The 17,767-nt window shown below is 39.8% G+C and overlaps 1 protein-coding gene across 5 annotated transcripts in view; it reads right to left on the reverse strand.

Annotated features, from left to right (window-relative positions):
- The window catches only part of RAD51B (RAD51 paralog B), a 670,105-nt gene that overhangs the window by 62,339 nt on the left and 589,999 nt on the right, over positions 1 to 17,767 (reverse strand). Inside the window, exon 10 of one of the 5 annotated variants that reach the window (XM_032246052.1) lies at positions 3,563 to 3,694. The exons of the other annotated variants lie outside the window; for them this stretch is intronic. Coding sequence (XP_032101943.1) covers positions 3,683 to 3,694 — 12 coding nt within the window. The 3' untranslated portion in view covers positions 3,563 to 3,682. The remainder of the gene's footprint in view (positions 1 to 3,562; positions 3,695 to 17,767) is intronic. 5 annotated transcript variants of the gene reach the window in all.

Below are 17,767 nucleotides of genomic sequence, written 5' to 3' on the forward strand. Positions count from 1 at the left end.
TATTTTTGGTAGAGATGGGGTTTCCCCATGTTGGCCAGGATGGTCTCAATCTCTTGACCTCATGATCTGCCTGCCTTGGCCTCGGAAAGTGCTGAGATTACAGGCATGAGCCACCACACCCGGCCTCCAAATTTTTCTTTTGTTACTTATTATTAATTTCACTCCAGGGCTGGGTATGTTGGCTCCTACCTATAATACCAGCACTTTGGGAGGCTGAGGTGGGCAGATCACTTGAGACCAGGAGTTCATGACCACCCTGGCCAACATGGGAAAACCCTGCCTCTACTAAGCATACAAAAATTAGTTGGATGCGGTGGTGCATGCCTGTAAGCCCAACTATTCAGTTGGCTGAGACATACAAATCACTTGAACCTGGGAGGTGGAGGTTGCAGTGAGCCGAGATGGTGTCACTGCAATCTAGTCTGGGTTACAGAGTGAGACTCTGTCTCAAAAAAAAGAAAAAAAAATTCATTTCATTGTGATTGGAAAAGTTTGTATGATTTCAATCTTTTAAATTTATTGAGGCTCACTTTGTGGCCTAATTTACACTTGAGAAGAACATATATCTGTTGTTGTTGGGTAGCGTGTTCTGCTGGAAATGGCAGGGTGGAAAATATTTATTAATTTGTCCACACACAGCCTACTTCACAACTTTTTCTACAGAAATGAGGGGGCATAAAGTAAGCTCATCTGAACCCCTAAAAAATATAATTTTAACTAGGCCTGTGAGGTCTACTTAGTGTAGAGTGCTGTTTGAGTCTTCTATTTCTTTGTTGAATTTCTATCTAGTTGTTCTATCCATTATTGAAAGTGGGGCATTGAAGCCTCCAGCTATTATCACTGAATTTCTATTTCTCCCTTAAATTCAATTAGTTTTTGCTTCATGTTTTTTGGGGCTCACTTGTTAGGTGCACATATGTTTATAGTTATGTCTTCTTGATGGAGCAATCTTTTTATAATTATAAAATGTCTCTTTGTTTCCAGTAATGATTTTCGTCTTACAGTCTATTCTGTCTGATATTAGCAGAGCCATTCCAGGTTTCTTTACTGTTTGCATGACATATATTTTTCCATCTTTTTACTTTCAACCTATCAGTGTCTGACTCAAAGTGTGTCTGCTGTAGACAGCATATAGTTGAATCTTGTTTTTTAAAAAAAAAATTATTTTGCCAATCTCTGCCTTTTGGTTAGAGCATGTAATCAACTCACATTTAATGTAATTATTGGTGAAGTAGAATATACGCCTGCCATTTCAGTATTTGTTTTCTGTGTGTATCTCCGTTTTGTTCCTCTGTTTTGCCATTATGGCTTTCTGCTATTACTGCATTGTGTTAGATATTTTTCTAGTATACAATCTTAACTCTCTTGTTATTTTTTTCACTATGCATTTTTGAGTTATTTTCTTAGAGGCTGCCCTGAATATTGTCATTCATACTTTAAAACTAGTTCAGATTGATACCACCTTAATTTCAATTGTTTCCAAAAATTTTGCATCAATATGGCTCTATTTTCTTTCCCTCCCTTATACCATTGTCATATATATTACATTGTTATACATTATAAGCCCATCTACACAGTTTTATAATTGCTTTTTGCAGTTATCTTTCAAATAAGATCATAGAGGAACAGACTTACAAACAAAAATACATTATATTGCCTTATATTTACTTATATATTTATCTTTACTAACACACTTTAGTTTTTCATATGGATTCGAGTTACTCTCTAGTGTCCTTTCATTTCAGCCTAAAGAATTCTTTTTAGTATTTTCTGTATGGCAGGTGTACTAGTGACAAATTCTTTCAGATTTTGTTTTTCTGGGAATGTCTTAATTTTTCCTTCATTTTTGAAGGATATAGAATTCTGGATTGACAATCTTTTTCTTTCAACAGTTTGAGTATGTTATTCTATTACCTTTGCTTCTGTGGTTTCTGATGAGAAGTCAGTCAGTTAATTTTACTGAAGATCCCTTATATATGAAGTGGCTTAGTGGTCCACTAATGACATGACAGATTTCCTTAAATGCTGTGAATCTGTAAATCTTTCAATCTGTCTGTCTGTCTGTCTGTCTCTCTCTCTTTCTGTGTGTGTGTGTGTGTGTGTGTGTGTGTATGCGTGTGTGTGTGTGTGTGTTGGGTCATGCATTCAATACCCCAGCAAGCCATATAACTCTGTTTTATTGTTTAATTCCTTCTTGCACACAGCCTCAAGGGCAGCCAGAAGTGAGAGCTTCAGGTTTTCTCAGCTCTTACATAGCACTGGGTATGTATGTGGCCCTCTAGATTCTTTGGTATGTGTAAAAGCTTTACAAAACCCCCTGTAGCCATCTTATTCCCCCAGATTAATTTTACATTTTTTTGGTTAGCCTCTTATTGGCCCTACCTGGTAATGGAGCCTTGGGCAGCCATGATGGTAAGCAATTACCACTGACTGCTTTCGACAAATGCTCTGTGGGTAGTGCTGTTCACACTGACCGAGTTCTGAATCTAGATCAAATAAAGACAAGCCCTGAGAATGGAGCTTTTTAGCAAGCTGTTAGGTCAAATAATAGCAATTCTCTGGGATGGGGTTTTTGAGGTGCTCCAAACCTGTTTTATCCTCTCCAGTGGCTGCTACCATGCTGGCTTTCAAAGATGCCCCAAATAAAGACTGTTGATATTCAAGGTTACTATATCACTGATGAAAAGAGAACAGAATTAGGGCAGTTAAAATTCCACAAGTCTTGCTGTTCTTCCTGAGAGTCACTTGTTTTTTTTTTCTCAAACACTCCTTAGACTGTTGTGACCCTTTATTTAATTTCCGGAATTCTGAAGAAGTTTATTTTGACAGTTTTTGTCAATGTTCTTGTTACTTTTATGGAGGGGTAGATTTTGGGAGTGCGTTGGTCCACCATGCTGAAAACTGAATCTCCTAAGCCAAAATTTAAATATCCTGATTCATTCAGTATCTATCTTGGTTATCTCCCCTTTCAATTCTGACTCCTCCCTTTTCTGTTTTAAAAGTTTTCACAGCACTAGACAACTCATTTTTTTAATCAACTTAATGTTTACACATAATTTAAAATAGCAAATAATGCCACTTTTTTATTATCTTTCAGCTCTTTAGTTGAATCTGTCACCTATCATATTATTAATTTCCAGGTACTCTTCCTTGTCTTCTGACCATTTCTAATTCACTGCTTCCTATTTTTGTTCTTATGACATTTTTAACTCTGAAGAAATTAATTACACTTTAAGTTTTCTTCTGAATCTTGCATTATCTCTAAATCCTCATGGTTCTTTTATTCTGTTTTCTTCTCTCCTTGATATGACAGGCATTTTCCAAAGTCTGGTGATCCTTGGTTTTCAAACATATTTAAAGCATAAAATATTTTTGTACTAAAAATACAATTAAAAGCACTGTGTATACATACAGCATTTGTAAACTGGCGGGATCCACTGTAGAGTCAATAAATGGAGATGCCTTCTCAGAAGTGGACTGATATTTTTAAAATGAGTTATTCACTCTCTTGTTTGGTTGCTGCATTCTAGAAGCAGGGCAGAGAAAGAGGCTATAGACTCACCATTTGGCAGGCATAATCCTCTGTTTTAACAAAATGCCCATTTTTGTCCTTTGCTTTGTCTAGAGTCCCAAGTCTGTCTCCAAAGATAAATTTTGGCTTTTATCCTGGGTTGGAGAGTTGTCACTTGCCTTTCTAGCGTGAAAAAGAAGGTTCAGCTACTTTATATATTTCATATAAAATTTTAAACCAATCTGCTGTTTTTGTCTTTTCCGTCTTCTTTGATATCTGGTACTTCTAAGTCCTGAAGAAATCTCTCAAGTGTTCTACTCCTACACTATTTTGAAGGCACCAAAGTGTCTCTGTTCTTTCTTGCCAATCTTGTATCATTTCCTGTGTTCTATTATTTGCTGAAATCTGTTGATGTCTTAAAAAGATTCACACTCTCTTTGTCTTTTTGGATTAACTTTACTATTTTATCACATGGAAATAATTTCAAATGAATCATGAGAAAGAATGAACATGTGGTCAAACCTCCACATTAAAGTGGAGACACTCTTTGTGAGCTTTAGTTTTTCTATCTTCAATTAGGTAGTGATTTAGTAGTACTGTCATAACAGCAGTTTGAGAGTTACGCACGTGCACACAAGTGTGCACACAACACACATCCCACTGTACATATGTACCAAACAGCTCCTCTTAAGGCTGCTCAATACTATTTTTTTGCTATTATCAAATCATGCTTATAGGGCATTAAAAAAGGTGGCTTGGGGTCAAGTACAATCAACATTATTACAAAACGTAACACATCTTCGATTTGGCCAAACATGTCTTCAAATCTTGGCTATATAATTTTGGGTACTCTAAACTCTTTAAGCCTTACTTTCCTCATCTCTAAAATGAATACAATAGCACTCATCTCATAGGCTTATTGTGAGGATTAAAGAGATGAAATTAGTGAAAAATGTGGCACATCATAGGAACCTGAGAAATATTACTTTCTTTGCACTATGATGAGAGAATCTTATGGGGATAAAAAAATGCAGAAAAGTTAGTAACGTGCTCCATTTTAAGGCTAAAGAGTTAGCTGAATGGTCTAATTGCCTCTCCTTGCTGTCCATGTGAGAGTGCCTATGTGTGTAAGGCTAAAGTACAACTTCATACACAGGCTATAGAACTGTACATTTAGGTTTAAAATGATATTTCTAACCATTACTAAAATTGTTAATGTTGCCATTTGTTAATATTACCATTGGGTACTCTGAAGGAAGTAAGAACAGACTTTATTGCTAGTAAGTTCATCGCCATCAAATACTACGTTTAAATTTTATTTTTACTGGTTTTTTAAAAATAAAATGTTAACATAAGTATCACCAACTTCAACTTTCAAGTAAGTATAAACTGGTTTCATCATGATCTGAATTTGGAAACTTAAATCTAATGCCAATTAAAGCAAACAAATACTGTCACAGGCAATTTCAAGCAACAGGAATCCATTCCCTTTCTCTACCCTAAATCAGGAGTATATAAATAACCAAAAAACCAAGATGCACAAGAGCTCTGTCCAGCTGTAAATCCTAAGCTCTCCGGATATCCGGTTAGGCAAGCCTGACTTCCCAGCACCATCCACAGACCCTTAAGAAACAGAGTTGAGTCCTCCTGTTCAGGCCCGCTAGAAAATGCAGCCAAAGCGAGGCAACTCTGGCTTTCAAGGGTCACAGAAGGAAGACTGTGGCTATGTGATTATTACAGCAAAAAGATGCCAGGAACACAGAGGGTGTGTCTTGAATTCTGAAGCACACATCCCTGTTACATCATGCTTGGGCCACACGGGACTTTCTTTAGCCTCACAGGAACCGATTCAAGGAAGGCAACATGTTTCTGTGTAAAGAGGCTAAAATCTGGGCTTGACACATTCAAAAACAGCTGGTCAAATGGGACTGGTTTGTTTAATGTACCACATCCCTGGCGCTGCTCTGATGGGTGGAGGAACCAATGCTAGTGAGAAATCAACATGCTCTTTCTTCAGAGCATGGTCAAATTAATTCTCTCTGTTACTGCAGCATGCTTACTATTTCCCTAAAGTCCTCTTCCAGCAAATGCAAGGGCAAAGGACAAGAAGAAAACACAAGACAGGATTTCAGATGAGCTGAAGGGTGTAACAGAGAGACAGCAGGGCACCCTTCCCAGCTTTTCCTTTAAGCACAAACTAAATCTAGTTTCAGAAAGATGGAGGAGAGCTGGAACTTTATACAGTAACTCTCTCCAGTGTTGTCAGGGTATAACCAGGAACCTGCCCGCTTTGTCTTTTGCATTTTCAATGTTTTTAATGTGACTGTGTCTAAATCTTACACTATATATAACCATAGAATGACTCACTTATCAACTATTATAGGGGAATTAAGGTATCTTTAATTTATAGAAATAGGCTCACACACTGAAATAATTCAGGAAACAGGTATATACACCAGAAGGATCTCAGAAAGAACTTGGTAAGAAGAGCTTGACAGCAACCAGACTGGATATGTAAAGAGTTTAAAATTCTAAAAGTCTCATTAGAATCACCTGTTTGTGCTCAGTCTGTGTCTTCCGGCAGTCTACCTACTTAACACACACCACCCGGCTGAGCATTCTGCAGAAGGAGTGAATAGGTTATCTTGCCTGAAACACAGGGCCCTGAAGCTGAGAATGCAGATGAATACTGACCATCAAAGGAGTCAAAAACTGTCCAATATAAGGTGTTCCCTGGGCTGAGAAGTCTGGATAGGACCTTTGTGGGGTGCAGCATGGCCTGGCACTGAGACCCCACAGTCATGCTAAAACTGAAGTCTGCTCAGAACCCTCCCGGGCCTTTTACAGTATCATAATCCCATATTCCCTTCTTGCTGTTAATGCTAACTTGACTACACTGTGAGACTATTAGCCAGTCCCAACAAACAATTGATTTTTCTCTCTCCCTCTTTCCCCGTTGGTACACTATGAATATGGCTTTATGTTTTTCTGATTATATAAATACCACATGTTCACCATAAACAAGTCAAGCAAGACAGAGAGTCATGAGGAATAAAGCAACCCAACCTCCTTCAGTGGTTCTGAGTGAGAAAAACTATGTGAGGAACTACAGAACAGAGTGTGGGGTCTAAGCTCCCTCTCTCCCTGAGGGCCCTTCAGAGGTGGAACAGGAGGTAATTCCAGAAGACACAGTCTTTAAAAAAGTCCTGGCTGGGCGTGGTGGCTCACGCCTGTAATCCCAGCACTTTGGAAGGCCGAGGCAGGCAGATCACCTGAGGTCAGGAGTTTGAGACCAGCCTGGTCAAAATGGCGAAACCCCGTCTCTACTAAAAAATATAAAAACTAACCAGGCATGGTAGCATGTGCCTGTAATCCCAACTACTCAGGAGGCTGAGGCAGGAGAATCATTTGGATCCGGGAGGTGGAGGTTACAGTGAGCTGAGATCGCGCCATTGCGCTCCAGCCTGGGCAACAAGAATGAAACTCTGTCTCCAAAAAAAAAAAAAAAAAAAAAAAAAATTCCTAACCTCTTCTGGGGCCTTTCTGATGTCAGCTTCATTCTGTCACCCCTCTGCTCCTATCCTCCCACCAGGCAGGCAACTGCCTCCTGGAATGACACACAGCAACCGTGGGCTTAGCCTAATGAGGAGGCATAACAATGGGAAAAGCCTCTTCTTTGTTCCCCTAGGGTACCCATCTTAAATAACTTTCCGTTTTCTCCCCTCCTTTCCAAGGAGTTAATCATGTTGTAGAAGTAAACTAGAGCTCTGCCTAATTACTATGGGACAGAAGCTTTTATCACAAAGACAAGAGTCCACATGAGCTTTCTTCAATACTCAGCCCTAGTTCTTCTAATCACAAGGAGGAAGAATAAATTAGCGATAACTACCCTAATGACACTGTGGATTCCAGTATGCACAGGCAGGCAGATTCATCCCCAGGGGAGTCAGCCAGAACTCTAGGAGAAATGAGACACTCAAGAGGCAAGAAAAAAGAGAATGGAAACAAAACAAAAGCAAAAACTAGGTTTAGCAATACAGGAGCCTGGAGACCTCATTCCTCCTCAGGCACAGCGCAGGATCTCCAACTCTCAGGAGACACATGATGAGGGAGGGTGATCTTGGGGACAGCTGGGGGGATGGCCTTAAGGTGTCTCATTGTTCGGAGCTTGATATTTTATTTGGTGATCTGGAGCGGTTTTCTGAGCCATCTACCCCTTTCAAATCAGGTTCTTAAGAGAAAGGCTCAATTAAGGTGGCCCTTACTAAAAGACATTTAAAAACAACTAGATTTAAAAATCCATTCAGTCCAGACCAGCACAGAATACACTTTGAGGAGTCGTTGTAAAATGTTTACATGCTCTTTGGTGTCCCTAGGTAGAAGGATTAGACAAAGTTAATGACAAAGCAAAGCATGGCTACAATATTCATGCACTAAGTTAGCTATTTCTAAAATGAAGCTATATTGCTACCTCTTTTTGGTTTAAATCAAAGGGGTTTTTTTTGTTTTTTTGTTTTTTTTTTTTGAGATGGAGTCTTGCAGGCATGTGCCACCACGCCTGGCTAATTTTTTTTTTTCCTTTTTTTAAATTTTAGACAGAGTCTCACTCTGTCACCAGGCTGGAGTATAGTGGTGCAATCTCGGCTCACTGCAACCTCCGCCTCCTGGGTTCAAGCAATTCTCCTGCCTCAGCTCCCAAGTAGCTGGGCTACAGGCACGCACCACCATGCCTGGCTAATTTTTGTATTTTAGTAGAGACGGGATTTCACCAGCCATGTTGGCCAGGATGGTCTCGATCTCCTGACCTCGTGATCCGCCCACTTTGGCCTCCCAAAGTGCTGAGATTATAGGCATGAGCCACCACGCCCAGCTGTTTTTTAAGTAATTAAAAATGAAAGTTTTTAAGGAACACAAAATTTCATTCATTTTTGTGTTATGCTCTTAACTACCTTCCTGTATAGCCGTACCATGAATACTATGCTGCTATGAAAAAGGATCAGTAATATGTATATTTACATGAAAAATTATCCATAATATGTAGATTATTTTTAAAGTAGGTTATATGACATTATATATGGTGAGTACATAAATATTTTGATATATGCATAGAAAAAGCCAAGAAGATTATATACTAAGCCTAGAAGATAATATATTGTATTCCCTCCTACTATATCGCTTGATTTTTTTTTCACAACTAGCATGCATTATTTTTTGTTTTCCATTTCAAAATAAACAAACAAAAACATCCCCTCTCTTATACATGGAAATTCCAGTTAAAGACAGCGTGTGTACTCTGCCATTCTCTGTCAGCAATCAAGCCAGGGTATGCAATTCGGTATTGCCAGAGATTTTCTGTTGAGCAGGCAAATTCTAGCTGGGTGCCACTGAGAACAGACTACACCAAAATGAAAACACAAGACCTAAAATGGGCAGACACACTTGGAAATTACATAAACCATATTTATAACAAGTATAAACAATGACTACTCAGAACTGAATGATTTATTTAATGTTATATTAATTCAACAAATATTTACTGAGTACCTCCTATATTCCAAGTACTGAGTTAGAAATTAGGTAAAACAAAGATGAACACAATGAGGTTACTGCCCATAAGAAGCTAAATGGCCCAGGTTTGAGGTAACCCAAAAAGACTCAGGAATCCAGGAGATGACAAGTTAAAAAACACTCGCTTCCTTGCTTAGGGTGAACTGTAGTCCACAGCTTTGGTGATTGAAATGCCTGTACTTCCAGCTTTCTCAGATTAATATGGCCAATGTATAAAAGGGATGTCCTGGTAGACTGTATGGATCATATATTCATGTAATCTTAAAGTGAGTTTTCTCCATCAGTCAACTAAGACCCTTGTATATGATCCACAAGCCCACACCAGTGGATTAGCGTATTTTTCACTTCCTGAAGACCATCCTCAGCTCCCTATAGTATCTACTTTCCAAAGCCTTCAGTAAGTCCTTCTCAATATGGGCCAGTGGCTGCTCCAGTCTCCACCCTCACCTCTGCCCCTCCTGCTCACTCACAATTCAGACTTGCCGATCCAGCTAGATTTTGAAAATTATGTTTTATTCATCTTTGCTTTTTCCAGAGCCTAACCTAGTACACAGTAGATGTTCAGTAAATATCAGCTTGCTAAATGACCACATTTCCAAAATTATTACTAATTTCATCTTAGTTACTTGTTTGATGCCACTTTTGAACTGGAAAGAATATTTTACAGCTCATCATTAATGATTAAGTGCAACTAACCCAGAAAAGGTTGCATTTTTGTTGTGGAAGCAATGACATCAAAGCTTAATATGTGGTTTTCTTTTTTTTTTTTTTTTTAAAAAAGGCCATGGATAGAATGGCTAAATAAAACCCCAAAGTGATTTTGTAATTGCTTTTAAGTCAGTATTTTTAACTTACTCTTCATCTGAAACTTTTTCAAGAGCCTTGTAAGCCAGAAAAGCTGTTTAATGTAAGTTTCATGCTTTTTTTTCTCCCTTTACCGTGATGGAGGTGAATAATGAAAAGGCCGAAAGGAAACCAGTAAGACAAAGGGCAAATGCATAAGAAGGAAGAGGAAAAGAAAAGGATGGAATCATACAGGAACCAGGAAAGTAGACCCTGAATAATCAGGAATTATCTCTACTTAATGGGAGAATAAACTCTTTAACTTAACAATACAGGTTCTCATTATTAGAATTATCCGGCCCACATTTGTATATAACTATGAGTATCTAGTATGTGTATTATTTAGTATTCTTTCTGTTACAAGTAACAGAGATGTGATTGAGACCGAACAAAAAGGGAATTGATTGGCTCACTTAATTGGAATGTTCAGGAGCAACTGACCTTAGGCATAGTTGGATCGAGGGCCTCAGATGAGGACCTCATAATCTCCCCTCCTTTCACCTGGAACATTCTCTCAATCTCTTTTGTTTTATTCTAGGTTGATTTATTGTCATTCCCAAGTGGGTTCCTTCATATGGTGGCAAAGACAGCCACAAGGAGCTCTAGTCTTACATCCTACCAATTTAGCAACTCTTATTGTTCAGCAAAATTCTGGGCTTACTCTATTCAGCTTAGCTTGGGTTAACCAACTATTGCAAACCAGTCTCTGTAGACGGGAAAAGTGATCCTTCCATTGGTCAGACATGAAGCCAGTGGGTATAATCAGCCTTAACTAGACAACATAGGCTAAAAATAATTGAAGAGGCATGTCTCCTTACAGGAAAATCATGTGTAGGTATGAGAGAAAGGGTGAGCAGAAATACCAGATATCTGTCACACCGTTTATGAGGCAAGACAACCTAGCAGCTATACCTCACTTTAGAGTCTCTTTTCTACCATTTACTAGTTGTTTTAACTTCAGAGCACTTCATAATCTCCATAACCCATTTCTTCCATCTGTAAATACAAGGTAATAATACCCACTTCATAGTGTTTTTGTAAAAACGCACCTCACAGCATATTATAAAGATAATGTTTGTATAGCTCTTACAATGTGCCTGGCGCAAAAATGGCAACTGATAATATTATCATCAGCATTCCCTGGAGCGGCTACTATAGAAAGCACAGAGGATATAGAAACTGGTAAAAAAGAAAGTTGCATCGCTATAACCTAGATGTCAAACCATGACATGCAGCTTCACTTCTGAGCCCCTCTAGAGTCTATTGGTTTATTCTTGGCACTTGAACAGAATCATTGCCTCCAATACCTTAAACCATTCTCAGTCCGATGCCACGTTCGTTTCCACTCTACTGTACAAGCGCTGTAGGACAGTTGATCCCATTCATTCACCAAGTCAATCACTTTCTTTCTTTCTTTTCTTGAGACAGAGTCTCACTGTCACCAGGCTGGAGTGCAGTAGCATGATCTTGGCTCACTGCAACCTCTGCCTCCCAGGTTCAATAGGTTCTCCTGCATTAACCTCCCGAGTAGCTGAGACTACAGGTGCACATCACCACATCCAGCTAATTTTTTGTATTTTTAGTAGAGATAGGGTTTCACCACGTTGGCCAGGATGGTCTCAATCTCTTGACCTCGTGATCCGCCCGCCTTGGCCTCCCAAAGTGTTGGGATTACAAGCGTGAGCCACCGTGCCCAGCCAAGTCAATCACTTTCTGTATACCTGCTCATGACTTAAGAAAATATTAATTTTAGATTTCCTGATAAAAGGATGATATTACATAAAACTGGCCAAGACCCAGTTATAGTTTGAGGTGGGTTAACAATTAAGAATGTGCTGATTTTAATTATTTTATTATCTGTGGCCCAGTGTTATAGTCTGAGGAAGGTGGGGTTCAGAAAAGCCAGTCAATTATAAGATATATCTGTAAAATTATACCTTAAATTGGTAAATAATTATTAAGATCAACAACAACTAACAATTAGCCTCTTTGGGATTGAGTTCCTTCACGTATAAAATGTGGATAATGGAACTTACCTTACAAAGATGTGATAATAAATGCATTATTAATAATATATGCAGAGCACTTTAGTACTTGGCAAATGGTTAAGTACTTGATAAATGCTAGCTGTTGTTGTTACTGCTGTTGTTTTTAAATACTACTGGATTGGAAACCAGTAAATTAGTAATCTTACACAGGATCCTTTTTAAGTAAGAGATTTTTTTGCTTATGAAGGAAATAAAGTTTAAGAGGTCTGGCCAATCCTACAGATTTATAGCCATGTGAAGCTGAGAAGAAAACTCTGCAGTCTCTTCCCCTAAATTGCCCCTTTGTTGAAAGCCTTGTGGGTTAGCTCTTCAGCCTGCAAGCAGAGTGTGAATGTGGGAAGACATCCTGTAGTTCTAGTCTGCTGTTGGCTTTGGGTTCCATAATGAAGGTCTCTGCCTACCTCTGGACCTCATAAACAGCGCCATGGGAGGAAAAATTTGCCAAAGTTTAGTTGTATATCAAAGAAAGCCACAGAGCCAGAGAGCTCCCTGAGGACCCACACAGCTGCTTTGTCTACTGCCAAGCCATGGCCCTAATGCACGGATATGCCTGTGAGCCAAGAGCCAAAGCCACAAAGTTCCACCAGTTCATTTAGCCTTGGCATTTCAGTGTACTGAGGGATCTGTTATTTGGGTTGCTGTCTCATTGTTAAGCGGTAAAAACAGAAACATGCCCTCCCTACCAGAAAAATGGTTTACTAAAATCACCACCACTACCTCCACCCCATTCCAGCCCCTACTGTGAGAACAGCTCTACTGTCTTGTGTGACAAAATGTAGCAAATGCCAGTTTTTCCCACTGGTGACCCCTGATCACTTTGTGGTCATTCTTTCCCATGGAGCTGACTTGGACGGGCCAGTTTCTGCACCCCAGTGTAGGTGCAGGCCTATGGCCAGTGCGACCACTGCTGAGTCTATCTTAATCCCTCTCCCTCTAAAACACTCTTCATGGTTTAATTTCCACTGTAATAGCTTTTCAGATTTCCCCTAAACATCTCTCACCTTAACACACACAGATACACACACACGTACACACAACTCATAATTCTTTCCACCTGTGGGATTTGCTTATTTCCTCAAACAATGCCCCCAAATCCCGTGGCTACAACTTTTCTCCCTGGAAGTCATGACGATTTGAGTTCTAGAAATGTCCCTGAATGGAGAGCTATGTAGAGGACTCTGCACAAGAGAATCCTGAAGTTACAAATAGTAGCTTGTCATCTTTGGAGTTTATTTCATTCAAGTCAACAAATGCAAGCTGGGCATCTGCTCTGTGCCAGGCACTGTGCTGCGACTTGCAGCTGGCATGAAAGGGAGGCAGTCAGCAGGTAACTGAACTTAAAACCATGTGCAATGAGAGTCAGAGAACACCAGTTCTTAAAGGTGGTTGACAAGAATGTAAGAGAGGGAATCATCAAGGCCATGCCAAGGAGAACAGGCTGAAAAGTTCTAGGCGCTAATACATACTGCAAAGTCATACTGGAAGCATACAAATATGAGTACATAATGCTTTAAGAGTTAAAAAAAAAAAAGGTACCTAGCACTAATATTTCTTATCCATGAATTCCGTTTGAATACTCAAAATTCGTCCCTCAGTAGAGCTTTTATTCTTGAAAGCACAGTGGTTTTTTTTTTCTTTAAGACAAATTTCTGGTTTTATATAGGAAAATGCAGTCCTTGAGAAAAGCCACTTATCCAAGACTAGGCAAAGCTCAGTGTCCCAAAGACTGAAGGTGGCCAAGCTGGGGCAGCTCTCACAATTCCCATCTTCTGCATTACCATCAGACCACCCTGCCATAATAAAACCAAGCCCACGTCTTGGTTTTGAGCATTTGAAAAATGGAGAGAAATGTGACATTTTCCATTTGAAAATGGAAACAAATGTGACAGGGAATCTTAGATTCCCTGGCTTTCTGATTACTTGCAAATCCACATAAGGCTCACATATTACCCTCCTCTCATTTTGTCAGCATCTGAATTTTTTGGTCATCATGTGAGTGATGAAAACTTAAAAGCTACAGTGATATGTACAGCATGTGGAAAGCCACTCCCAGGTTCTCTCTGCCCTGGAAGAGCCAGAGGCACATGCACACATTTCTTATACACCCAAACAGACCTATTTGTCCACTTGTGAACAATTCAACATCATCAGACACTCGTTCAAAAAACAGCATGCTATGTGCTGACTTGATGGGAAGCCACAGGCTAAGTTCTCAGACATTGGCTAAGAAGAGATGGGATCCAACCCATCTCTAGACCACAGGAAAAATACTTTTGACCACAGAGCTGGCCGCAAAATATTCTTTTTGTAGGAAACAAAATGTTTCCAGGCCTGGGATTTTCTTTTCTTTCTTTCTGTATTTATTTTTTCAGTCCTTTCACTGTTATTGAGGAGGAAAGGCAAATGCTTAAGCAAGAGGCCAAGTAAACATCGAAAGAAACCAAAACCAGGGCTCCTTTGCTGAAAGAGTGGAACACAGGGTGCATGAGCAGTGTGCTGGGTATGGCCCCGGCCTTGTGAAGCTTTAGGGGAGCAACGACCCAGGCAAGTCTTTATGTGTTCATGGCCCCAGTTTCATCCTATTTCACTGCAGCTCCACTTATTGACTAAGTGGGCCTGGGCAACTTAAGATTTCCAAGCCTCCATTTCCTTAAGTGTTAAGAGTAAATAATAATAACAACAATATCACAGGTTAGCATATAGAATAAATGAAGTGGCTGGGCACGGTGGCTCACGCCTGTAATCCCAGCACTGTGGGAGGCTGAGGAGGGCAGATCACAAGGTGAGGTGATCGAGACCATCCTGGTTAACATGGTGAACCTCCATCTCTACTAAAAATATAAAAAATTAGCCAGGCATGATGGTGGGTGCCTGTAGTCCCAGCTATCTGGGAGGTTAAGGCAGGAGAATCACTTGAACTAGGGAGGCAGAGGTTGCAGTCAGCCGAGATCGCACCATACACTCCAGCCTGGGCGACAAAGGAGACTCCATCAAAAAAAAAAAAAAAAAGAATAAGTGAAACATACGTAAAACTGCACAGGCTGGGTGCGGTGGCTCACGTCTGTAATCCCAACAGTTTGGGAGCCCAAGATGGGCAGATCATGAGGTCAAGAGATCAAGACCATCCTGGCCAGCATGGTGAGACTCCATCTCTACTAAAAATACAAAAATTAGATGGCATGGTGGCGTGAGCCTGTAGTCCCAGACTCAGGAGGCTGAGGCAGGAGAATCACTTGAACCCAGGAGACGGAGGTTGCAGTGAGCTGGGATTGTACCACTGGCCTCCAGCCTGGTGATAGAGTGAGACTCCATCTCAAAAAAAAAAAAAAAAAAAAAAAAAGAAAGAAAAGAAAAAAGCTGTGCAATGCCTACTACATAGTAGTCTCTCAGGAAATAGGATTTGTTAAGGTAGTTTCAGTAAACTACCTTAATTTGTTAAGGTAGTTTTCACAGGTTGCTAGGGACCTATTTTCATGGCCTGTTAGAAAACAAAGATTTCTTAGAGATTAACACTCCAGACCCCATATTTCATAAATAAGAAAAGAGTCCTAGAGAGAGAGCGGTTGTGACCAAATCATCCAGTCAATAGTAGGCCCTGGGCTAGGACCCTGCAGACTAGATGCAAAGAGTAAAGAGAGTTGAGGTAATGCATATCATAAAATATTTTAATGCTATGTGCTGTTGACTGGCCATGGGTATCAGACTTTGTGTCTCCAAAAACCACTTGGCAATGCAGAAATGCAGATTTCTAGTCCCACCCCCGATTTAGTCTGGGAAGTCCAGGAATCTAAATTTTTAACAAGTTCTGTAAGTGGATTCCAAGAGGTAGTCTCTGACCACCTGTCAAAAAGTATTACAAGAGGAAGTCATCAGCCAAATAAATAACTGAGCAGAATGCTAGGTTTGTATCCTATGGTTTAGCACAAACAATGTGGCCAGCCCCCATTGATAATGAGACTTTTCCCACTGTACAAAAAGTAAGTGAGATATAGCATGGCATCGTTTCTTCTTCATAGAACCAGAAAGTGAAATCATCTTCTAGATCATGTAATTCTCTCATAGAAGAGGAATCTATGGCTCAAAGTTATTTGTCCAAGATCACATACCTAATTACAAAGAGCTAGAACTTTATTCTAGAATAACATTAGCTTTTTTGCAACGGAAAAATTTTTTCAGGTACCCAGATATGAAGACAGTAGTTTGTATGTTATATACTAGAATCCTTAAATTAATCTTAATCTCTGAAAGAATTAAAAAATCATGCCAGCTTTTTGATGCACTCAAATGCAAAGCCTTATGTTATTTCTGGTGCTGTGATTCACTTCATAGGCTCCCTTACAGGCTAATGAAGGAAACTTGGTCAGAAGAAAGAACTGACAATGTCATACAAAGCTGAACACTTCAGAGACACAGGAACTATAGCTACATCGTTGCACATAACCTACTTGCTTTTCATTAAAATCCTGCTCTTTTTATATAAAACATATATCTGATCCCAAGGTCTATGAAGTTCTGTGAGTCATCAAACAATCACGTAAGTATCCTGGTTAGTGATTACTATGTTAAAGCATTTGCGGACTTCCAAGACACATCCCAAATAAATCAATACTGGCTTAGATTCAAGTCCAATTCTCAAAAGGATGAGGTTTCAGCTGTTCCCTATAGTATTAGAACGTGTAATAATTTCTTAGCAATTTCTGGAGTTTGATTCCCCACAGACTAGAAATTATGGTTACTTTCCTTTCTTCCTTTCTCTCTTTCTTTCTTTTTTCATATGGAGTTTTGCTTTTGTTGCCTAGGCTGGAGTAAAATGGTGAGATCTTGACTCACTGCAGTCTCCACCTCCCGGGTTCAAGCGATTCTTTCACCTCAGACTTCCAAGTAGCTGGGATTACAGGTGCCCGCCACCATGCCTGGCTAATTTTTATATTTTTAGTAGAGATGGGTTTCATCATGTTGGCTAGGCTGGTCTCGAATGGCTGACCTCAAGTGATCCACCTGCCTTGGCTTCCCAAAGTGCTGGGATTATAGGCGTGAGCCACTGCACCTGGCTGAAATGAGGGTTACTTTCTACTCTTGGCCCAACGCTGAAGAAGCTGAGAAGGCACAAGTATAGTTCTTCTACTTCTACTTTTCTTTGATGAATGCTTTCAGATAGCAATAATCTCCAGCCCTCAATACAGTTCGTTCTGAAAGTTGTCATGAAATGTGGGCAACATCGCAAAGCAAAAGCTATGGCCTGTTTGAAAAAGAATCAATAGTGTATTCTGCAGTTTGATAATGCCTATCCTCACAAAAACCTCAGAATGCTCCAATTCATGAAGTCAGTAACAGTAACCTTAGGCAAGATTTATTATGATTTAGATCAATCTTACAACCATTATTATCAGCCAAATAAGGCCAAAAGAAGGGGGTTATAGAAGTCTCTTTACAGAATCTGAGGTGGAATCTGAATTAGAATCCAAATACATCACTAACCATTTAATAACTCTTTCCCTCCTGGAGAGAGTTCTGGCCTTTGGAGCTGTTCTTCTGCTCCATGCCATTAGGGCATTCAGAGAATGCCAACTCCTCTTCTGTGACATGAACCAATTAAAGGGTGGGAGCCTGCCATGCTTTCAATAGGGGAGGGGCAGGCTTGGATGTGTGCATACAGACCCTGGAACATTTCGACACACCTCTTTTAGAGAAGGCTCTGTTGGTTTCAAACCTCCAACTCCCATGAGACATTGTTTCCAGCCATTAAAATGTTTCCTGAGCTTAGGTACATCTGGAAAGTTTTGGAAAATCCTACAGG

This window comes from Sapajus apella, unplaced genomic scaffold (assembly GCF_009761245.1).
Source record: "Sapajus apella isolate SASKATOON/1434 unplaced genomic scaffold, GSC_monkey_1.0 scaffold59, whole genome shotgun sequence".
Taxonomy (NCBI): Eukaryota; Metazoa; Chordata; class Mammalia; order Primates; family Cebidae; genus Sapajus; species Sapajus apella.